General features: G+C 43.0%; 1 protein-coding gene across 2 annotated transcripts in view; it reads right to left on the reverse strand.

Annotated features, from left to right (window-relative positions):
- Positions 1-21,518, reverse strand: part of PPP4R4 (protein phosphatase 4 regulatory subunit 4) — a gene marked incomplete in the record, with an annotated part of 442,181 nt that overhangs the window by 178,815 nt on the left and 241,848 nt on the right. For both annotated transcript variants that reach the window (XM_030214960.1, XM_030214959.1), the window contains 1 exon segment: positions 20,530-20,652. In XM_030214960.1, the coding sequence (XP_030070820.1) occupies positions 20,530-20,652 (123 nt within the window).

Below are 21,518 nucleotides of genomic sequence, written 5' to 3' on the forward strand. Positions count from 1 at the left end.
TTTTATTTTAAAATGTATAACCCATGGTTCACCATAAAACATACATAATAAATAAAAGCCATCAAGGACAAAACTCAGCCGACATCAGCAGTGCTGAACACTCTTTAGCCTTCTAACTTCTTCACCATATATCTTAAGCCGGATAACATTACAAAATAACAATATATATCTATCAAAAAAATGCTTCCACAAAGACTATAATTTTTCCTTTCATACAAATAATAGGTGTTGACTTGGGACAGTGTTAGTATGAAGCAAGTTTGCTGTGATGATTCTTGCTGCAACAGGAACTATCAATTAGTTGGTTGATTATACTAAATTACCAAGTCATCATCACCATTGAGTGGTAATATTAAGCAGCCATGAAGTAATTGCTGCTAATTTTGCACAAAGTAGTAGTCCTCAAATGTCTGCATTTGTAACATTTTAGAATATTTCTTTGTAAATGCACAGCAAGATCTTTCAACTAGAGCTATGGGTCACAAATGATCATTAATCCGTTGATCTTATTTATTTTTATTTAAAAATGTATAGCCCATCTATTCATTACAATGCAATGTCCTAACTGGAATACATTAAAATCAAACATAAAATTAATTTACAATAAAACATCATAGAAAAAAATATTACGATGATTAAATTTGAGGAAACTAAGGGCTAAGGAGGCAATTCTATAACAGGGCGTAACCTTTTAGGCACTTTAATAACATAGGTAGTGAATCTATTCTATAAGGACATAAGTATCCTTACAGAATACTACTGTAAACTAGCATTGCAAGTCTAAATGTAGACTTGCACATTTACGACAGCCCTATAGACGTAAATGTGAGCGCCTAAAACATGCAGCTTACAGTATTCTGTAAGATACATGCATAAAGGTCAACCCTGCCTATGCCCCACCTACTCCCTGTGAACGTCTTTCTAATCATTTCATGCTATGCCATTTTAGAATGTAATTATAGAAAAGTGCTTAGGCGTGCAACTGCCTGTACACTTACCTGCATAAATGGTGGCATTCTATAAAAATTAGCCTCCATCCCATATAGCTGAGTGATTTAAGTTAGCTATGTGGATAGCAGCTGAACATCTACACAAACCATATAGCGCTGGCAGCTGGTGCCATTTAAGCACGTTCAGCACTGCCATTTCAAGGGATAGTGGCACCAAATATAGAGCTATTTAAATGTTGTGGCTGGCGTTTGAAAGCAAACATTGAATGTGGGTTTTAAATATGGATCCATTACTGTTTTATCAAGTGCAATGTTTCTCAACCCTCTCCTGGAAGTACACTTAGCCAGCTAGGTTTCCAAGATTATCAAAATGATAATTGTGTTGGAAACATTCATTGTGAGGCCACAGTAATGTTCTAGTGATGCAAATGGGACCGTACTGATTAGGGTGAATTCAGACATCCACCACTGTAGCATAGTCTGAAGTTGATGGATGAAGCTTAGAAAAAAAGAGGCAGGATATACTGATTTCATTGGAATATGAGATCCCATTGTGGCTCTCATTTTCAGGTGGGCAGACAACACAAAATGCATCGCAGAAGCTATATGGCTTAACGGTATCTGGCGAGTTTCCCACCCATCAATGCCCTTCAGGAGAATTCCTATCAGGGACCCCCCCGCCGGTCATTTCACATCCTCCTTTGACTTTTTTTTTTAACCAACTGTAGCTTCTTTCTTGTATCTGGTCCCATAAGTCCTAGTAGTGTTTTTTTTAACGACCGTAGCTTCTATCTTGTATCAGGTCCTATAAGTCCTGGAGGTGCGTCACGTTTCAGATGCTAACAGCATATGGAATAAGGAGGTTAGATCAAGAACAAGAGCAGCGTATGGCATCTGGAACAAGCAGGTTAGAGCAGCAAATGGATATGCACACAGTACGTATAATAACAGAATAACTTTTCATAGGTAGAGTAGTAATTTGTTATAAATGCAGCTTCTATTTATCTATTTATTTATTTATGACATTAGGTCACGGATTAAACAGCCTGGATCGCGACAACTACAGCAGCGGCACCCCCACTGTACTCAAAGAGGAACAGGACGGTGCATAGCATGCTCAACAGCCAACGGACTTCGCATCCCCAGAAAGCCAAGGTAGGTACAAGAGCGGCAGCCACACAGACCGGAAACGCGGTCAGAGTGGAATACGGAGAACCTAATCAATCAGGGCAGCCCAGCCTGGAGAATAGGAGGTGAGCTGAGCGGCACTGGTGTAGGTGGAAGAGCTGCGGCTGAACAAGATGAAGGAGCATGGAGGACTAAACAGATTGAGGCAACCCAGCTAGGAGGAAGGCAAATGGTGGGACCGGCCAAAAGCCAACGCAGGTGCGTGACCGGTTAACCCACACCGGAACTGCAAACTGCAAGGTAATTAGCCAAACATCAAACGGGACCGGACACAAACAAACAAACTCACATGCTAGAGAGAGGGAAAAAACACAACCACCCAACCAACCTGAGAAACTGACCTGGAAATAACTATAGGGTCCCTACACAGGATCCCTATAGGCACTCCCAATAGGTAGCTCCCAGTGAACAAATACTCATAAAATGGCCAACCTAAGGACATGGATTTTTTACTACATGACAGCAATATGGCCAACAGGGACACAAGTTACATCACCCAATGAATGGAACAAAATACCTATATGCATCACTGACAAATGACGATCACACCACCAACTGGAAGAGCCAGAATATGACTGCCACAACAAAACAGAGACAAAACCAACAACAAATAATAAAAAACCAAGCCAGAATAACAATCTAGGAGTGGAGGAGTGGCCTAGTGGTTAGGGTGGTGGACTTTGGTCCTGGGGAACTGAGTTTGATTCCCACTTCAGGCACAGGCAGCTCCTTGTGACTCTGGGCAAGTCACTTAACCCTCCATTGCCCCATGTAAGCCGCATTGAGCCTGCCATGAGTGGGAAAGCGCGGGGTACAAATGTAACAACAAAAAAATATCTACAGGATCACAATAATAAAACAGACAGACCATACAAATAACTACAAACAATTAAATGTATCAAAAATCAATACAATAAATACGCACCAATACCCACAGGATATATAAATGTGAGATCCACAGGCCACAAGGCCGCAATGCGACGCCCCCGCTAAGAGACAAGGGAAACAAAGTTCAGCGTTTTATGTTTTGTTTTTTTTTAAATAAAAATAGAAAACGCTAACAGGGAAAAGAAGAAAAGAAGAAAAATTCGCGCGAAAACACGATCCGGTTTCCGGGGCTGACAGAGAGAAAGACGAACGCGGCTCTCTCCAGCGCAGAAAAGAAAGAACTGAGCGGGAACGGTCGCGCACGGGAGGGAAGACGGCCGTGCATGCGCGGTGGGCGTGCCCTGCATGCGGGACCGCCCGCAAAGTTTTGTTCCGGTTGGTGGGGGCTGCCGTGGACGTCAACCCAGTCGTGAGAACAAGCAGCCTGCTTGTCCTCGGAGAATACTGGATCTATGTCCACCAGGATACAAAACAATACACGTCAACAAAACAAAAAAAGAAGGAAAGTGGAGTAGCTATAATATAAAAATCCACTTTCACCGTAGAGCCAGCTGCTAAACACCTCTCCTCAGCAATAAAATACTGGCATGCAAAATCACACTAATACACAAAACAGCGAAGATGGCTCTAAAAAATGAAGAGAACAAAAATGTTGAAAAATGGAGATGGTACTCCAATAGTGAAGAGTAAAAATTTTTTATTAATCATAAAAGATATAAAATAGGGGAGAACAGGACTCGACACAGCTCGGCCAGCAAGGCCTGCGTCAGGAGTCTTCTCACCACATTGATTATCTTTCCCTGTTTTTACATCGGCTATATTAAATTGAAATGTAAGGAAAAGTTTGTGTTAGATTAAATTGAACATGTCTGTAAAGGCAAGTCTCCGGTAGTCTCTTCAGAGAACTAGTCATGTTAGAAAATGCATTAAAGCATTAAAAACCGAGAGGCTACAGATTAATAAAGAAGGCTAAAAGAGACCATAAAGAGAAACTTGCTGTAGGCAAAAATCACAGTAACAACTTCTTACTACTACTACTACTACTACTATTTAGCATTTCTATAGCGCATACGCAGCGCTGCACAAACATAGAAGAAAGACAGTCCCTGCTCAAAGAGCTTACAATCTAATAGACAAAAAATAAAGTAAGCAAATCAAATCAATTATTGTGTACAGGAAGGAGGAGAGGAGGGTAGGTGGAGGCGAGTGGTTACGAGTCAAAAGCAATGTTAAAGAGGTGGGCTTTCAGTCTAGATTTAAAGGTGGCCAAGGAAGGGGCAAGACGTAGGGGCTCAGGAAGTTTATTCCAGGCGTAGGGTGCAGCGAGACAGAAGGCGCGAAGTCTGGAGTTGGCAGTAGTGGAGAAGGGAACAGATAAGAAGGATTTATCCATGGAGCGGAGTGCACGGGAAGGGGTGTAGGGAAGGACGAGTGTGGAGAGATACTGGGGAGCAGCAGAGTGAGTACATTTATAGGTTAGTAGAAGAAGTTTGAACAGGATGCGAAAACGGATAGGGAGCCAGTGAAGCGACTTGAGGAGAGGGGTAGTATGAGAAAAGCGACCCTGCTTCTTCAGGTGCATCAGAAGCAGAAAGCTTGCGAGGGAATCTGTGGGACCGTTAGATCATGAAGGAGCAAAAGGGGCACTCATGGAGGACAAGGCCATAGCAGAGAAACTGAATGACTTCTTTGCTTCAGTCATTACGAAAGATGATGTAAGAGATCTTCCTGTACCAGAAATGGTTTTCAAGTGATGGCATACATCCAAGAGTACTCAAAGAACTGAAGCATGAAATTGTTGATCAGCTGTTAGCAATCTGTAACCTGTCGTTAAAAGAACTCTGCTGCACGTCTCATATTCCGCCTGAACCGATATACTCATATCACCCCTCTCCTCAGGTCACTTCACTGGCTTCCAATCAGATACCGCATTCAATTCAAGCTTCTCCTTCTTACCTACAAATGTACTCAGTCTGCTGCCCCTCACTACCTTTCTACCCTCATCTCCCTTACGTTCCCGCCCGTAACCTCTGTTCACAGGACAAATCCCTCCTCTATGTACCCTTCTCCTCCACCGCCAACTCCAGGCTCCGCTCATTCTGCCTCGCCTCACCCTATGCTTGGAACAACCTTCCTGAGCCCTTACGCCAAGCCCCCTTCCCTGCCCATCTTCAAGTCTTTGCTTAAAACCCACCTCTTCAATGCTGTATTCGGCACCTAACTCTTACCGTTCAGTAAATCCAGACTGCCCCAATTTGACCGCCCCTATCGGACTGACCATTCACTTGTCTTTTAGATTGTAAGCTCTTTGAGCAGGGACAGTCCCTCTATGTTAAATTGTACAGCGCTGCGTAACCCTAGTAGCGCTTTAGAAATGTTAAGTAGTAGTAGTAGTACCTGAAGATTAGAAGATGGACAATGTGACGTTGATTTTTTAAAAGGGTTCCAGGGGTGATCCGGGAAATTATAGATCTGTAAGCCTGATGTCAGTGTCGGATAAAATAGTGGAAACTATTATAAAGAATACAATTATAGAATACAGAGACAAACATGGTTTAATGGGACAGAGTCAGTATGGGTTCAGTCAAAGGAAGTTTTGCCTCACCAATTTGCTTGGTGGCAGCTCACGCCACGGAACACCAACCCGCTGGACCACCAGGGATACAGGTAGGTCCGGAAGGGCATGCCTGCACTGCTGGGGAGGGTGGGGGGGTCTTGATGTGGGCTGGGAGGGGGGAGGGAAAGAAGGGAACACTGGCAGGGGGCTTTAGGTATTAAAAAAACAAGAAATTTAAAAAACATGTTAAAAAGGTTATGTGGGTGCCAGCCTGATATTCAGAGCCGATGCCCGCATAGCTAAGCAGCTTTATTTAGGACAGCTCTTAGCTATGTGGGTGCCAGCACTGAATATTGTCTGCACTTGCATAACCTGAGGATTCTCCCCAGTGCTACCCCTGACCTGCCCACTTTTTGTTTGGGTGGTCTCAGGGGATGAGTGGCACTATCCGGATAAGTGCTGCCGAATATCCCTGGTTAAGTGGCAGGAAGCTATTTAAGCCTCTCCTGCCTACTTAAATCGCTTTGAATACTGGTCTCATAATCTTTGTCTATTGTGGTGAATATAGACAGTACCTTGTCATAGTGAGGCCATCAGAGGGCACTCGGAGGCTGAATGGACAAGTTTAGCCAGAAAGAGGCCACCAGAAAGCGCTTTAATATTGAACGGGTTTGCATTATTCTGTAAAGGCCACTAGAGGGAGCCCTGCCTGACAACCCAGGTACAGATGGCTGGGGGGAGGGGCAGATATTACCCTTGATGTTGAAAGGGGAGGGCCTACGGCAGAGGGAAGAAAAGGAAGGCACAGTGGAGAGAGTTCTAGACCTTTATAGAACCTAGAGGTGGAGCCCAGAAGAGGTGGTGTTGCCAATAAGCAGTCCTTTAAAAAGTACTCCCTGGAAGACAGCAGTCAGAAGGGAGAGGGGACCTGATTGGAGAAGGATGAGACTCCCAGTAGCCTGATCGGAGGACCAATATGAGCTGAGAATCCAGGGGCATGGTCCCCTAAGGACAGCCAGAGGAAGTTGGACGGGAAGCTGGTGAATACAGGCAGAGACTCCTAGTAGCCTGGTGGAGGACCAGTACAAGAAGAGAATCCCAGGGCGTGGACCTCTAAGTAGAGCCAGAGAAAGCTGGACCAGAAGCTGGGGAAGACAGGATGAACCCAGGAGCCAAGACCCTAAAAAGGAGAGATCTAGGAAGTTGGACCGGAGACCGGGTACTTACCTATACTGCCAGGAATGCAGAGACTTCAATTACTCGTGTAATGCAGGGAACGGTGTGTATATATAGGAACATTAACTTTGTATAAGACTGAAATTAACAGCCATAGGGTGGAGGATAAGACTGTAAGGTAAAGTTGTGTGAAAGTCCTATCTGAGGAGAGGTGGCTGTTAGACTGGGACCCCAATGCTGTACAAAAGGGGCTCAGTTCCATACTGCATGTTAAATGAAAACTGTGTGAGAGGAGTGGCAAATCCCGCACTCGAGCTTGGAAGAGGCTGATCGTTGGTAGAATCTGCATAAGGCTTATGATGGAGTAAAGCATAACTTGCATATTACCTTGGCGAACCAAGGATGTTTTTCCGCCCAAGATAGCCTAAAGGCTGAAAGAAAGATCAGCTGACGTGATAAGCTGATGGAAAGGAAGATCCTGCCCTAAGAGGAGTGCAAGGGGGAGGGGGCCCAGTTAGTGAAGTCACCCTGCGTTAGAGAGGGCCCAGTGCCCTTGCTAAAGCATCTGTCGCTGAGCAACTTCTTAGAAGCGAAGTTTTCTGGATGGCACTGTAAGTGTTCTGACTGAAACCTGGGGTCGGGGTCCCCAAGCTGGGAATGACCTCATTACACTACATAACTTGAAAAATAATGTAGTTTAACTTGTCTTAATGTAGATTTAGAAGTATTAATTGCGTTCCACCATGCTTTGCTACATTCTTCAGTTAGTTCCCTTTCCCATAACCTTTTGAGCCTTCTGCAGTTTCTCAATTCCCAGGGGCTCCTCATTAAACCAATTCAACTTTTTCTTACCTGAACCTTTCTTAAATTGATTAGGGGCTATTTCATCTAAAACCTTGCCACAGATTCTATCCCAATAGGTTGTCAGACCTTCGTCATAATTAACCTGATGTTTTAAATTATCTGCTATCCTATTCCAAAACAATAGCACATCAATTTTACCTCTAGATTCATATTGCAGTTTAACACCGGTACTGATTTTCCTGACCTTTTCTCTACAATAAAGAATGAAATGTAAATTATAATGATCACACAAACAGCGGGCTCCCAGACATAAACAGCAATATTAATATCTGATGACCCTTATTATAGGTGGACGGTGAGGTATACCCCAGATACTGCAACTAATCCCTCACTGTTTGTGATCCTGACTCATCTTTTCTGAATGAACACTAATGTCTCCTAATAGCAGTACAATGGCATTTTTAATTCCTGAAATAAAATCTCTAAAACCATCCTGTTCCATCTTTCATTTCCCTGGTAAGCAGTTAAGCAACACATAAACTCAATCTTTCTTGTATGGAGTCATCCTGAATGAACTGGCCATCAGTTCCAAAGAGAGAGAACTTGTTTCCATTTGCACATTGAAAAAAATATTTATATATTAATACCAGATCCCACCCTTCTTTTCATTTCTGGTCAGATGTTGCATTTTAAAGCCATTTGGACAAAGTTCATCAATAACTGGATTGTCCCTGAAACAAAGCCAAGTTTCTACTATAAAAGCTATAACGGGCAGACCTCCTTCAATCTAATCTCGAACTACATTAGCTTTATTAACCACTGATCTACCATTTATATAGTAAATCGGTACAGGAATATGCTCTTAGCTCAGTCGAAGCTAGCGTCCCCTCTCTAGGTCCGTGGAGGGTGAGCAACCCTCATAGCAGGGGCGCTTCTAAGGTACCAAACGTTTTGTTGTCCCGGTGCTCTTGACACTGTGCCTTAAGGGGTAATGATTTTTTTTTATTTTTTTATTTTTGTTACATTTGTACCCCGCGCTTTTTCCCACTCATGGCAGGCTCAATGCGGCAGGCAATGGAGGGTTAAGTGACTTGCCCAGAGTCACAAGGAGCTGCCTGTGCCGGGAATCGAACTCAGTTCCTCAGTTCCCCAGGACCAAAGTCCACCACCCTAACCACTAGGCCACTCCTCCACTGTTGCTACTATTTGAGATTCTACATGGAATGTTGCTATTCCACTAGCAACATTCCATGTAGAAGTCGGCCCTTGCAGATCACCAATGTGGCCGCGCAGGCTTCTGCTTCTGTGAGTCTGACGTCCTGCACGTATGTGCAGGACGTCAGACTCACAGAAACAGAAGCCTGCGCAGCCTTCTACATGGAATGTTGCTAGTGGAATAGCAACATTCCATGTAGAATCTCCAATAGTAGCAACATTCCATGTAGAATCTCCAATGGTATCTATTTTATTCTCCAATAGTATCTATTTTATTTTTGTTACATTTGTACCCTGCGCTTTCCCACTCATGGCAGGCTCAATGCGGCTTACATGGGGCAATGGAGGGTTAAGTGACTTGCCCAGAGTCACAAGGAGCTGCCTGTGCCGGGAATCGAACTCAGTTCCTCAGTTCCCCAGGACCAAAGTCCACCACCCTAACCACTAGGCCACTCCTCCACTGTTGCTACTATTTGAGATTCTACATGGAATGTTGCTATTCCACTAGCAACATTCCATGTAGAAGTCGGCCCTTGCAGATCACCAATGTGGCTGCGCAGGCTTCTGCTTCTGTGAGTCTGTCAGACTCACAGAAACAGAAGCCTGCGCAGCCTTCTACATGGAATGTTGCTAGTGGAATAGCAACATTCCATGTAGAATCTCCAATAGTAGCAACATTCCATGTAGAATCTCCAATAGTATCTATTTTATTTTTGTTACATTTGTACCCTGCGCTTTCCCACTCATGGCAGGCTCAATGCGGCTTACATGGGGCAATGGAGGGTTAAGTGACTTGCCCAGAGTCACAAGGAGCTGCCTGTGCCGGGAATCGAACTCAGTTCCTCAGTTCCCCAGGACCAAAGTCCACCACCCTAACCACTAGGCCACTCCTCCACTGTTGCTACTATTGAGATTCTACATGGAATGTTGCTATTCCACTAGCAACATTCCATGTAGAAGTCGGCCCTTGCAGATCACCAATGTGGCCGCGCAGGCTTCTGCTTCTGTGAGTCTGTCAGACTCACAGAAACAGAAGCCTGCGCAGCCTTCTACATGGAATGTTGCTAGTGGAATAGCAACATTCCATGTAGAATCTCCAACAGTAGCAACATTCCATGTAGAATCTCCAACAGTAGCAACATTCCATGTAGAATCTCCAATAGTATCTATTTTATTTTTGTTACATTTGTACCCTGCGCTTTCCCACTCATGGCAGGCTCAATGCGGCTTACATGGGGCAATGGAGGGTTAAGTGACTTGCCCAGAGTCACAAGGAGCTGCCTGTGCCGGGAATTGAACTCAGTTCCTCAGTTCCCTAGGACCAAAGTCCACCACCCTAACCACTAGGCCACTCCTCCACTGTTGCTGTTGCTTCTTGACCTCCACCCGAGGGATGGCACTGGTGTCCCTCCAGTGCCAATGAGGATGAAGATGAATCCTTCTTTGTCCTCAGGATGGGATCGGATGATGCTCAGTGTCAAGGAAGGTGGAAACCTCCTTGATGATGATGTACCCCAGTGACCAATGCAGCTCTGGTAGCCATTGGGACTGATGCTTTCAATGCTGAAGTCAATGGCTCTCTGTGCCAAAAAGACAGTATGTTGCTTCTTGTCACCTCTAATTCTCCTTTTTGACATCTGTAAACAGAGTTTCAAAAAGAGAAATTATGGTTGGGCCCCAAGCATTGCAAGCACCAATAATGAGAATCTGTGAGGGCCATGGTCTTGCTGCACTGGGAACACTTATTAAAACCACTGGGAGTTTTAAGGGACTTGTTGGGAAAAATAGCCAAGAAGAAATCAAATGACTCAATTTTGGAAAAAGGGTATCCCAGCCGGGAAACCTGAGGCCTAATGAGCCACAGAAAAGAAAGAAAACTTTAGAAAGGTGAAACTTCCGACTGGTTAAGTAACAGGCGGAAGCACTGGCCCCATGGAAGCATTTACACAAGAGAAAACAAAAATAATGAAAGACAGGATCCTACAGAATTCTTTTGCTCCATTACAGCACTGTGATGTTCCTCAAAATAGAACTGAGGTGGAAGAAAAAGCAATGGAGGTGGAACAAAAAGATATGAAGGTACCCAAAGACAAAAAACACCCCCAAATCACAAATGTTGAAACACATACCAGAAAATGTAGATGGAAAGCGATGACCACAAATGCTCGCAGTCTAAGCAATAAAGTTCATGACCTTCAAGCCCTGATGTTGGAGGCAGACTTAGACATTGTTGCAATCACGGAGACGTGGCTAAATGGTTCTCATGAATGGAATGCAAACATACCGGGCTATAATCTATTTAGGAAGGATAGAGAGGGTCGAAAATGTGGAGGAGTAGCTCTGTATGTGAGAAATGACATTGAGGCAACTGAAATGTCAGGGACATGGGGAAAGGAAGAAGCGATATGGATTACCTTAAAAAGAGATGATAAAACTTCTGTACACGTGGGTGTTGTCTACAGACCTCCGACACAATTGGATGATCTAGATAAAGATCTGGTCGCAGATATCCATAAGTTGGGAAAGAAGAGAGAGGTGCTGTTGCTGGGAGATTTCAATCTGCCGGATGTAGATTGGAAAGTTCCATCTGCGGAATCGGAAAGAAGTAGAGAGATCGTGGATGCTTTTTAAAGTGCTCTGCTCAGACAAATAGTGACGGAACCCACGAGGGAGGGAGCGACGCTGGATATGGTGCTCACAAATGGGGATAGTGTGTCAAATGTCCGAGTGGGTGCCCACCTGGGCAGCAGTGACCATCAAACGGTTTGGTTTGATATGACGGCTAAAGTGGAGGGCGGCCACTCAAAACTCAAAGTCCTGGATTTCAAGCATGCTGACTTCAGTAAAATGGGGGAATACCTGAGGAAGGAGCTGATGGGATGGGAGGATGAACGAGAAGTGGAAGGACAGTGGTCCAAGCTGAAAGAAGCTATAAATAGGGCCACAAACCTTTATGTAAGGCGAGTACATAAAAGCAAGAGAAAAAGGAAACTGATATGGTCCTCCAAACAAGTGGCTGGGAAAATAAAGGCTAAAGAGTTGGCGTTCCTGAAATACAGAAAAACTCAAGAAGAGAAACACGGGGAGGAATACCGGATGAAACTGAAAGAAGCCAAGAGAGAGATACGTCTGGCGAAAGCGCATGCGGAAGAACAAATGGCTAGAAATGTAAGTAGGGGTGACAAAATTTCTTCAGGTATATTAGTGAAAGGAGTAAGACAAAAAAGGGAATTGTGAGACTGAAAGATGCTGCGAACCGCTATGTAGATAATGATGAAGAAAAATCCAGGAGCAGGACCGCGATGGACTGGCAAAAGTACATGTGAGAATGGAGTGGATATAGCACCGTTCACAGAAGAGAGTGTGTATGAACAACTTAAAAATCTAAAGGTGGACAAAGCAGTGGGACCCAACGGGATCCACCCCAGGATATTGAGGGAGCTCAGAGAGGTTCTGGCGGGTCCTCTGAAAGATTTGTTTAATAAATCCTTGGAGATGGGACAGATTCCATGGGATTGGAGAACGGCGGAGGTGGTCCCTCTTCACAAAAGTGGTGATAGGGAAGAAGCCGGAAACTACAGGCCAGTAAGCCTCACTTCGATTATTGGAAAAGTAATGTAGGTGATGCTGAAGGAAAGGATAGTGAATTACCTAGAAGCAAATAAGTTGCAAAATCCGAGACAACATGGTTTCACCAAAGGGAAATCGTGCCAAATGAATCTCATTGAATTCTTTGACTGGGTGACCGGAGAATTAAATCAAGGACGTGCTATGGACGTAATCTACTTAGATTTCAGCAAAGCTTTTGACACAGTTCCCCACAGGAGGCTCTTGAATAAACTAGATAGGCTAAAAATAGGACCCGAAGTGGTGAACTGGATTAGGAACTGGTTGACGGGCAGACGCCAGAAGGTGGTGGTAAATGGAGTTCGCTCGGAGGAGGGAAAGGTGAGTAGTAGAGTGCCTCAGGGATCGGTGCTGGGGCTGATTCTATTCAATATATTTGTGAGTGACATTGCCGAAGGGTTACAGGTAAAGTTTGCCTTTTTGCGGATGACACCAAGATTTGCAACAGAGTGGACACCCCGGAGGGAGTGGAAAACATGAAAAAAGATCTGCGGAAGCTAGAAGAATGGTCTAAGGTTTGGCAATTAAAATTCAATGCGAAGAAATGCAAAGTGATGCATTTAGGGAGTAGAAATCCAAGGGAGACGTACGTGTTAGGCGGGGAGAGTCTGATAGGTACGGACGGGGAGAGAGATCTTGGGGTGATAGTATCTGAGGACCTGAAGGCGACGAAACAGTGTGACAAGGCGGTGGCCGTAGCTAGAACATTGCTAGGCTGTATAGAGAGAGGTGTGACCAGCAGAAGAAAAGAGGTTTTAATACCCCTGTATAAGACGTTGGTGAGGCCCCACCTGGAGTATTGTGTTCAGTTTTGGAGGCCGTATCTCGCGAAGGATGTTAAAAAAATGGAAGCGTTGCAAAGAAAAGCTACGAGAATGGTATGGGATTTGCGTTACAAGATGTATGAGGACAGACTTGTTGACCTGAACATGTACACCCTGGAGGAAAGGAGAAACAGGGGTGATATGATACAGACGTTCAAATATTTGAAAGGAATTAATCCGCAAACGAACCTTTTTCGGAGAGAGGAAGGCGGTAGAACGAGAGGACATGAAATGAGATTGAAGGGGGGCAGACTCAAGAAAAATGTCAGGAAGTATTTCTTCACGGAGAGAGTGGTGGATGCTTGGAATGCCCTCCCGCGGGAGGTGGTGGAAATGAAAACGGTAACGGAATTCAAACATGTGTGGGATAAACAAAGGAATCCTGTCCAGAAGGAATGGATCCTCAGGAGCTTAGCCAACATTGGGTGGCAGAGCCAGTGGTGGGAGGCGGGGCTGGTGATTGGGAGGCGGGGATAGTGCTGGGCAGACTTATTCGGCCTGTGCTGGGGCTGGTGGTTGGGAAGCGGGGAAAATGCTGGGCAGACTTGTACGGTCTGTGCCCTGAATAGGACAGGTACATATCAAGGTAGGGTATACACAAAAAGTAGCACATATGAGTTTATCTTGTTGGGCAGACTGGATGGACCGTGCAGGTCTTTTTCTGCCATCATCTACTATGGTACTATGTTACTCAGACAAAGCAACAGATGGGAGCTGAAGATGAATGATGAAAAGCAATCTCAGAGCTACAAAAAAGAAGAGACTGGTGCCATGTAATGCTGATAGGTGGGAAGATATGCACATGCCTGCAGAATGCTTCCAAAATCATTTGAATGCTGCGGAGCTTCTCCACACTGGGGCTCTGTCGATATTGTCACCCATCAGTTAGAAAACCGCAACCTGCTTGTCCTCGGAGAATGCCACATAAAGATTTACTGTTCAAGTAGTAAATCATGGAATGGAACTACCACTATGGTCTTTGGAGCACCTATAAATTTTAATAGGCCCAGAACATCAGCTCTAGGTACCACAGCTTGCTAGAGTAGAAAAAGAACTCCCTTGACATCCACTGCACAAACTGGGTATAAGAGGTGTCTTCAAAAGGAAACCAATTCCCTTAAGAAGGAAGAAGAGGGCTTGAAAGAGATTCCTGTGGAGAATTCTTAACTCTTACCCCTAAAAAGAGAAATCCAAAATGTACTGAAGATCCCTATTATCTACCAGAATGATCTGAGAACGCAAATATATGACCCTTGGATTGTGGAGAAGAAGGAGATAAGGAGTGCTCCCCTCCTGTAACTCCAAATCTGAGGTTAGAAGAAGAGACACTACCAAATCCTAATAAGATCATGTATCTCTCTCTGTGCAGGAATAACTTGGATTGAGAAGCTTGTTGAACAACGTGATCTTGATACTCTACCCCCAGGATATCCTTGCACTGGCTCTTGCAAAGCCATTCAACATGTTCTGCAAAAGTGAATGGGGCTGACCCCGTAAGGGAAAGGAAACTGACAAGAAGATTCATACGCCATGCTTACCAGAATTGGGGTTCATACTATTGCCTTTTCCACTGAAGAATGTGGTGGGATCATTTTCGCATGTCACAAGATAAATGTAGTTTTCACATTTGTTCTCTCATCATTGAAATAAGTTTTTGAAAAAATATTTGGAGGCTTTCTGATCTATGAGGTGGTTGTCCTTTCTAAAACATAGATCTGTACGTGATCAAATTGACAGAAACTCAGAGGTCTTTTTCCTCCATTTCAAGTTTGGTTTGAATTATTAATTAAAGACTAAGGGGTCCATTTATTAAGGTGCGCTGAAAAATGGCCTGCGGTAGTGTAGACGCGTGTTTTGGGTGCGTGCAGAATTATTTTTTAGCACACCTACAAAAAATGCCTTTTTAAATATTTTTGCCAAAAACGGACATGCGGCAAAATGAAAAATTGCCGTGTGTTCATTTTGGGTCTGAGACTTGCAAGCCATTGACCTAGCGGTAAGGTCCCACACAGTAACCAGGCGGTAATGGTCTATGTGCGTCAAATTCCACATGATGCAAGTAGCTGCCGCGTGTCAGAAAATAATATATATTTTTCAGATGCGTGCCATAATTGAAATCACCGCAAGGGCCACGCGGTAACCGGGCAGTAACTCGAATTTGGCACACGTTGGGCGCACATAGGCACCTACGCGGCTTAGTAAAAGGGCCCCTAACTATTTAAGTTCACTTCTGACACTAAACATTTTTGTGGAATTTTTTCAGTTTATAAGCTGTATCTTCCCCAAGTCTACTTGGTTAATAATGATTTATTGGCCTTTCCTCGAGGAAACCCTTTTTAAACAAGCTATAGTAACTGCTTAAATAACATTTTCTGAAAATAATTTCCAGAGCTTAACTGTCCACTGGATGAAAAAAATACTTCCTCCAACTGGTTTTATAAGTGCTACTTAATAACTTCATAGAATATGTCCTAGTCTTAGAACTGCTCCACCCTACTCATGATTTTATGGACATCTATCATATCTTATCATACTTGTTTCTTCTCAAAGCTGAAAAGCCCTAACCTCTTTAGCCTTTCAACACAGGAAGGCAGAGCAGTTCCATCCCCTTTATCATTTTCATTGCCCTTTTCTATATATTTACAAGTTCTGCTCTATTATGTCTAAGGTAAGATGGCCAGAACTCACAAAACATTTAACATGTGGTTGCATCACCAATCAATATAGAGGCAATTATAGTATTCCTTAGTTTATTCTATTTCTAATAAATCCTAGCACTGTTTTTGATTTTTTTTAGACAGCCATGGCGCACTGATGAAAGGATTTCAACCGGGGCTTAATTTCTGGGGAAATGGCCTGGAATGCAGTTCCGCTACTTGTCTTCAGACTCCAGAGAAGCAGGAGTATTCTGCTCTAGTTCCTCCCTTCCAAACAGCCAACAGGGAAAAGGAGGGGAGGGGGTGAGCATTGAGCAGAACAAATAACAGCCCCCCTCTGCTCCCTAATCCAGCCCCTCTTCATCCGTTGCTCCTGCCCCTGGCCCACCCATCTCCCTCCCTGGTTCCATAGTTCCACTTCTTTTCTGTTTACAAATTAAGCTCTGATTTCAACATACTGTCCACAATGGCACTAAGATCTCTTTCCTGGTTGGTGAATCTCATATGGAACCTAGCATTGTGTACCTATGATTGGTTTATGTTTCCCTATGTGCAACGCTGTGCTCTTTTCCACTCTAACGCCTATGTTTACTAAGGTGTGCTGTAGACACCGTTAGCATTAATGCACGTTAAAAGCTAATTCGCCCATAGAAATGAGTACGCGCATTAGCGTTTAATGTGCTTTAACTTTAAAGGCGCATTAAAAACACTAACACATCTTAGTAAACATACCCCTAAATTTCATCTGCCATTTAGACATTCAGTTCCCCAGTCTTGAAGGTTCCTCACAATTCACTCATGATGTAACAGCACTGAGCAATTTTTTTTTATCATTTGCAAATTTGATCACTTCAATTACCATTTATATAAGTACATAAGTGCTAGGTACATAAGTAATGCCATACTGGGAAAAGACCAAGGGTCCATCGAACCCAGCATCCTGTCCACGACAGCGGCCAATCCAGGCCAAGGGCACCTGGCAAGCTTCCCAAACGTACAAACATTCTATACATGTTATTCCTGGAATTTTCGAGTTTTCCAAGTCCGTTTAGTAGCGGTTTATGGACTTGTCCTTTAGGAAACCGTCCAACCCCTTTTTAAACTCTGCTAAGCTAACCGCCTTCACCACTTTCTCCAGCAACGAATTCCAGAGTTTAATTACACGTTGGGTGAAGAAAAATTTTCTCCGATTTGTTTTAAATTTACTACACTGTAGTTTCATCGCATGCCCCCTAGTCCTAGTATTTTTGGAAAGCGTGAACAGACGCTTCACATCCACCTGTTCCACTCCACTCATTATTTTATATACCTCTATCATGTCTCCTCCCCTTAGCTGTCTCTTCTCCAAGCTGTATAGCCCTAGCCTCCTTAGTCTTTCTTCATAGGGAAGTCGTCCCATCCCCGCTATCATTTTAGTCGCCCTTCGCTGCACCTTTTCCAATTCTACTATATCTTTCTTGAGATGCGACGACCAGAACTGAACACAATACTCAAGGTGCGGTCGCACCATGGAGCGATACAACGGCATTATAACATCCTCACACCTGTTTTCCATACCTTTCCTGATAATACCCATAAGCTGTGAGAATACTGAAAGGTAACTTTAAAACAATACAGGAACGCAAAACCTTTGAAGTCAGAATGATTGAATATTTTGACACCCAACAGACAGGACTTAACAAGGATCTGGGTTTTCTAGCCCATTATAAACCATAAAGTTGTATTTCTCTGCTTATCACCCTCCCCTCCCCACAAACATCCTGCTAGACTATCTATGGAATGCTTTGAAGTCCCCATACACATCTCCTACCCACCCTGCTAGACTGTCTATGAGAGACTGTTATATACATTGTCAGCTACCACATTTGCTTATTTCCAATCTGACGAAGAAGGGCAACCTTCGAAAGCTAATCAAGAAATGTACTAAGTTATGTCCAATAAAAAAAGGTATCATCTTATTTTCTTTTCCATGTTTTAATTTTGTTTGATTTCTATTGATTACCTTTAAGAGTGGACTAACACGGCTACCACACCTCTCTCCATAAGCTGTTAAAGGTCCCAGTCCCAGTATGGATCCCTGGGGTATTCTACTATTTACCTTTCTCTACTGAGAAAACTGACCATCACAGTTGCCTCTTATCCTAGGATTTTTAAAATATTTTCTCAGGAGCAGCCCATGTTTGATGTGATTGTCATATTTCTCACAGTGGGTTACTCAAGCAAATTAGCATTTTGCTGGAAGGGAGTAGTTTGCAAGGCATTACATGCTTCCAGTGACCTGGCTGGTGAGGGGCAAGCAGTAAGCAATCTCTATATTGTCAGAGAATGGCAGGTGGCCATTCCAGAAGTGGATTGCCCCAGCTAGTAATATGATGGAAGACTTGGGTTTTTCAATATGGTTGTTCCTTACCACCATTTGCTCTAGCCCAATGAGGTTAGATTGAGAACAGGAGATGGTAAGCGGCTATTTAGCCAATTATATGGGAAGTAGGCGGAGTCAACGAAAATAACAGAAAACGCTATTGAAAGCAATAGTAAAAGATTATTAGAAATAATAGACTGCCTATGCGTGGTCCATCTGTAAAAAGTCAAAAGCTTTTCCAGTTGGATAGGCAGTGCCTTAAAAGATTATTATTTTTACTTATTTGGCAGCTTTTTAATTTATTTGAAAGCATCCCCATATGCAGATATAAATATAATGAAATCAAAACTGAATATCACTAAAACAGCTTCAAATATTATTGTAGCTGCTGGAAACAGCACTAATAAAGGCTGTATATTCTGCTCATTTCTCTACACTGTTCTATACAATACAATAATACATGGTCAAATTTCAGTGAGTATATCCTGTTTACTGATGGGTTAAATCTTAACTGTTGTTGTAATCTGCCTTGGGAAGCCTGGCGTTATAAAGATTGGAAATAAAATTAAACTCTCCTTTCATTGAGGAATGTGGAATCACATCTTCAACTCATCTCTTTTGTACAAATGGATTATTCTGTTTTGAGCATGTTTCAGGGACAAGTGATTTTCATAAGTCAAAATAATAAAAATAAATATTTTTTTTCATGCAGATCTCTCATTTGTTTAAGTAAATGGGCTGTAAGCCCCTAATGCAGTCCACTGGCTTTCTTGTATTTTGTCTTTTTGATGATGACTTATACTGTGCCAAAACTGGAAATACAGTGAGACAGAATAATAGATTTCAGTAACACCCAAAACTTATTAATTAACATTATAATTGTGTTCACATTTGGGTAATAATTGAGAAAATGCTGTTGAAAACTGACTTGAATAAGAAATAAATTTATATCACAGAACTGGAAAATGTTGGCACATTTAGACTCACTCTGGACTTTTGCATGAAGGTAGCTCTGCCTTCATTATTTAATATATTTCTTTTAAATAGTAGCAATAAACAATATTGAGTGCATTTTTATAATATACCACTGCATTCCACAAAACAAAAGGAACAAGTTCCCACAAAGCACCTTTCTCTTTTGATATAGACACAGGGGAAAAAAAGTTTTTAAATGCTCCCAGGTTTCAACCTAATTCATGTTTAATGTGGAATATAACTGCAATAAATAAGTAAATAAACAAACAGTTAGATAGAAACTCTGAATATTGAGCACCTCATTCTCATAATATGATGTCTGCTTTAGTGGCCTTTTACCAGGAGAAAAAAAATCTCTGCAAGAATATAACACATGCTAGGGTGTCCCCTCCAAATGACACACTGATTACAATTTAGAACAAATTATTACTCTACCTATGAAAAGTTATTTTGTTATTATACTTCCTCTGTGTACATCCGTATGCTGCACAAGCTGGCATGTTTGAAAATATAAGTGAGATTAAATAAAAATGCTACCAACAATAAAGAATGACAACGTGCAGTCCATGACATAGTTTTCCTACGTGTCATCTCCTGTTCTCAATCAAACCTCCTTGGCCCTAGGCCTTGGAAGACTGCTAAGCAGTGGTGTAGCCGGGTGTCAGCTCAGGGGGGGGTGCTCCCTGCCAGCTCCCCCCCCTCGGCGAATCGACACCCTCCCCCCCCGACCAGCTCCCGCACCCTACCTTTAAAAAGAATATCGGGAGGCGAGGCGCAGCGCCTCCCCTGCACGTAAAAGAAATGTGGTCCGTTGGGTCTTCCCTCGCTCTATCTGTCCCGCCCTCCGCTGACACAACTTCCTATTTCCGCAAGGGCGGGACAGACAGAGCGAGAGAAGGCCCGACGGTCCACATTTCTTTTACGTGCAGGACAGGCGCGAGGCGCTGCGCCTCCCAATATTCTTTTTAAAGGTAGGGTGCGGGAGCTGGTTGGGAGGGGGGAGGGGGGTATCATCGTGCTGCACCCGGGGAGGGGTGCAATGGCGAACCGCCCCACCCCGGGTGGCAGCCCCCCCCCCCCCCCCTGCTACCCCACTGCTGCTAAGCTACCAATACAGCAAGTAGCTCCTGCTACCTACAGTGTTGTTTATCCACGGAATTGTTATCGTACTGGCCCAGGTAACTTTTTGTGGGTTTATACTTTGTTATATGCATGTAATTAATAAACTTGTTACCCAACTATAGGATTATGTCTTATTCAGATGAGGGAAGGGGGTGAACCCATCCCAGCTGCACTTGTTACCTACCTTGCAGTCCATGACATAGTTTCCCTAAGTGCAAAGACAGAGAAGCAAGAACAGATTCATCTGCTTTAAAAGATTTTTCACAAAATGATTTTACTAATGGGAGCACAATTTGGATTCTGTCATCTGAAGAAAAGAAACAAGATTCATCATTAGTTACATTTCTTGAAGCAACTATGAATATGCAATCTATTTCCTTCATTTACCGAATGCAAAAGGCAGTTACAAACTTTCATAGTTGCATGGTTGATTAGGTTAGCTGTCTGCCATTGAATCCAACCTTCATATGATTAAGACCCTCCCTACGTTATAAATCCAGGGCAATCTGAAAGAAAGCTGCAAAAATAACCAATTTTGCAACAGTGAAAAACACTCTTTAGCCCCAAATCTGATATCAGCTCAGAATAACTTGATTATCATTTTTCATCAGTGAGTAGCTATATCACACCCACCAATATTTTTCTCCTTCAAAAAACATGGACAAATTATTATTGAACTGATTTAGTGCTGAATCTGTAACTATTGATGGCAAAAATTTTCATAATGTATCCAATTCTGAATAAATTTTTGTAGAGGTGGTAAAAGTTTACTGTTCCATAATATTAGCCAGTGCCCCCTGGGGGGGGGGGGGTTCTTTCTTGTAGCTGCTTTGACAGAACAAACATCTGAGGTATCTGTAGAACCCTTTGATATTTTTCCACAACATAAGTTCTGTTTCTCAAATATTTCTCCTCCAATATAAATAACTCTTGCTTATGCAATCTTTTAGCACTTATACTATAAGCCTATATATAATTAGCTTGGTTGCCATCTTTGGTACCTTTTTTTTTCATCTTTTCCAATCCAGTTGAAGTTAAGAGTCTAAAATATCTGCCTGTTTGTCTCTGTCTGGAGGCAAAATAACTCAACAAAAATTTAACAGAATTGAATTAAACTCAACATGTGGCAGAAGAAACTGACAAAAAGACACACTGAGGTCAAAACTGGCCAAA

Source organism: Microcaecilia unicolor, chromosome 9 (assembly GCF_901765095.1).
Source record: "Microcaecilia unicolor chromosome 9, aMicUni1.1, whole genome shotgun sequence".
Lineage (NCBI taxonomy): Eukaryota > Metazoa > Chordata > Amphibia > Gymnophiona > Siphonopidae > Microcaecilia > Microcaecilia unicolor.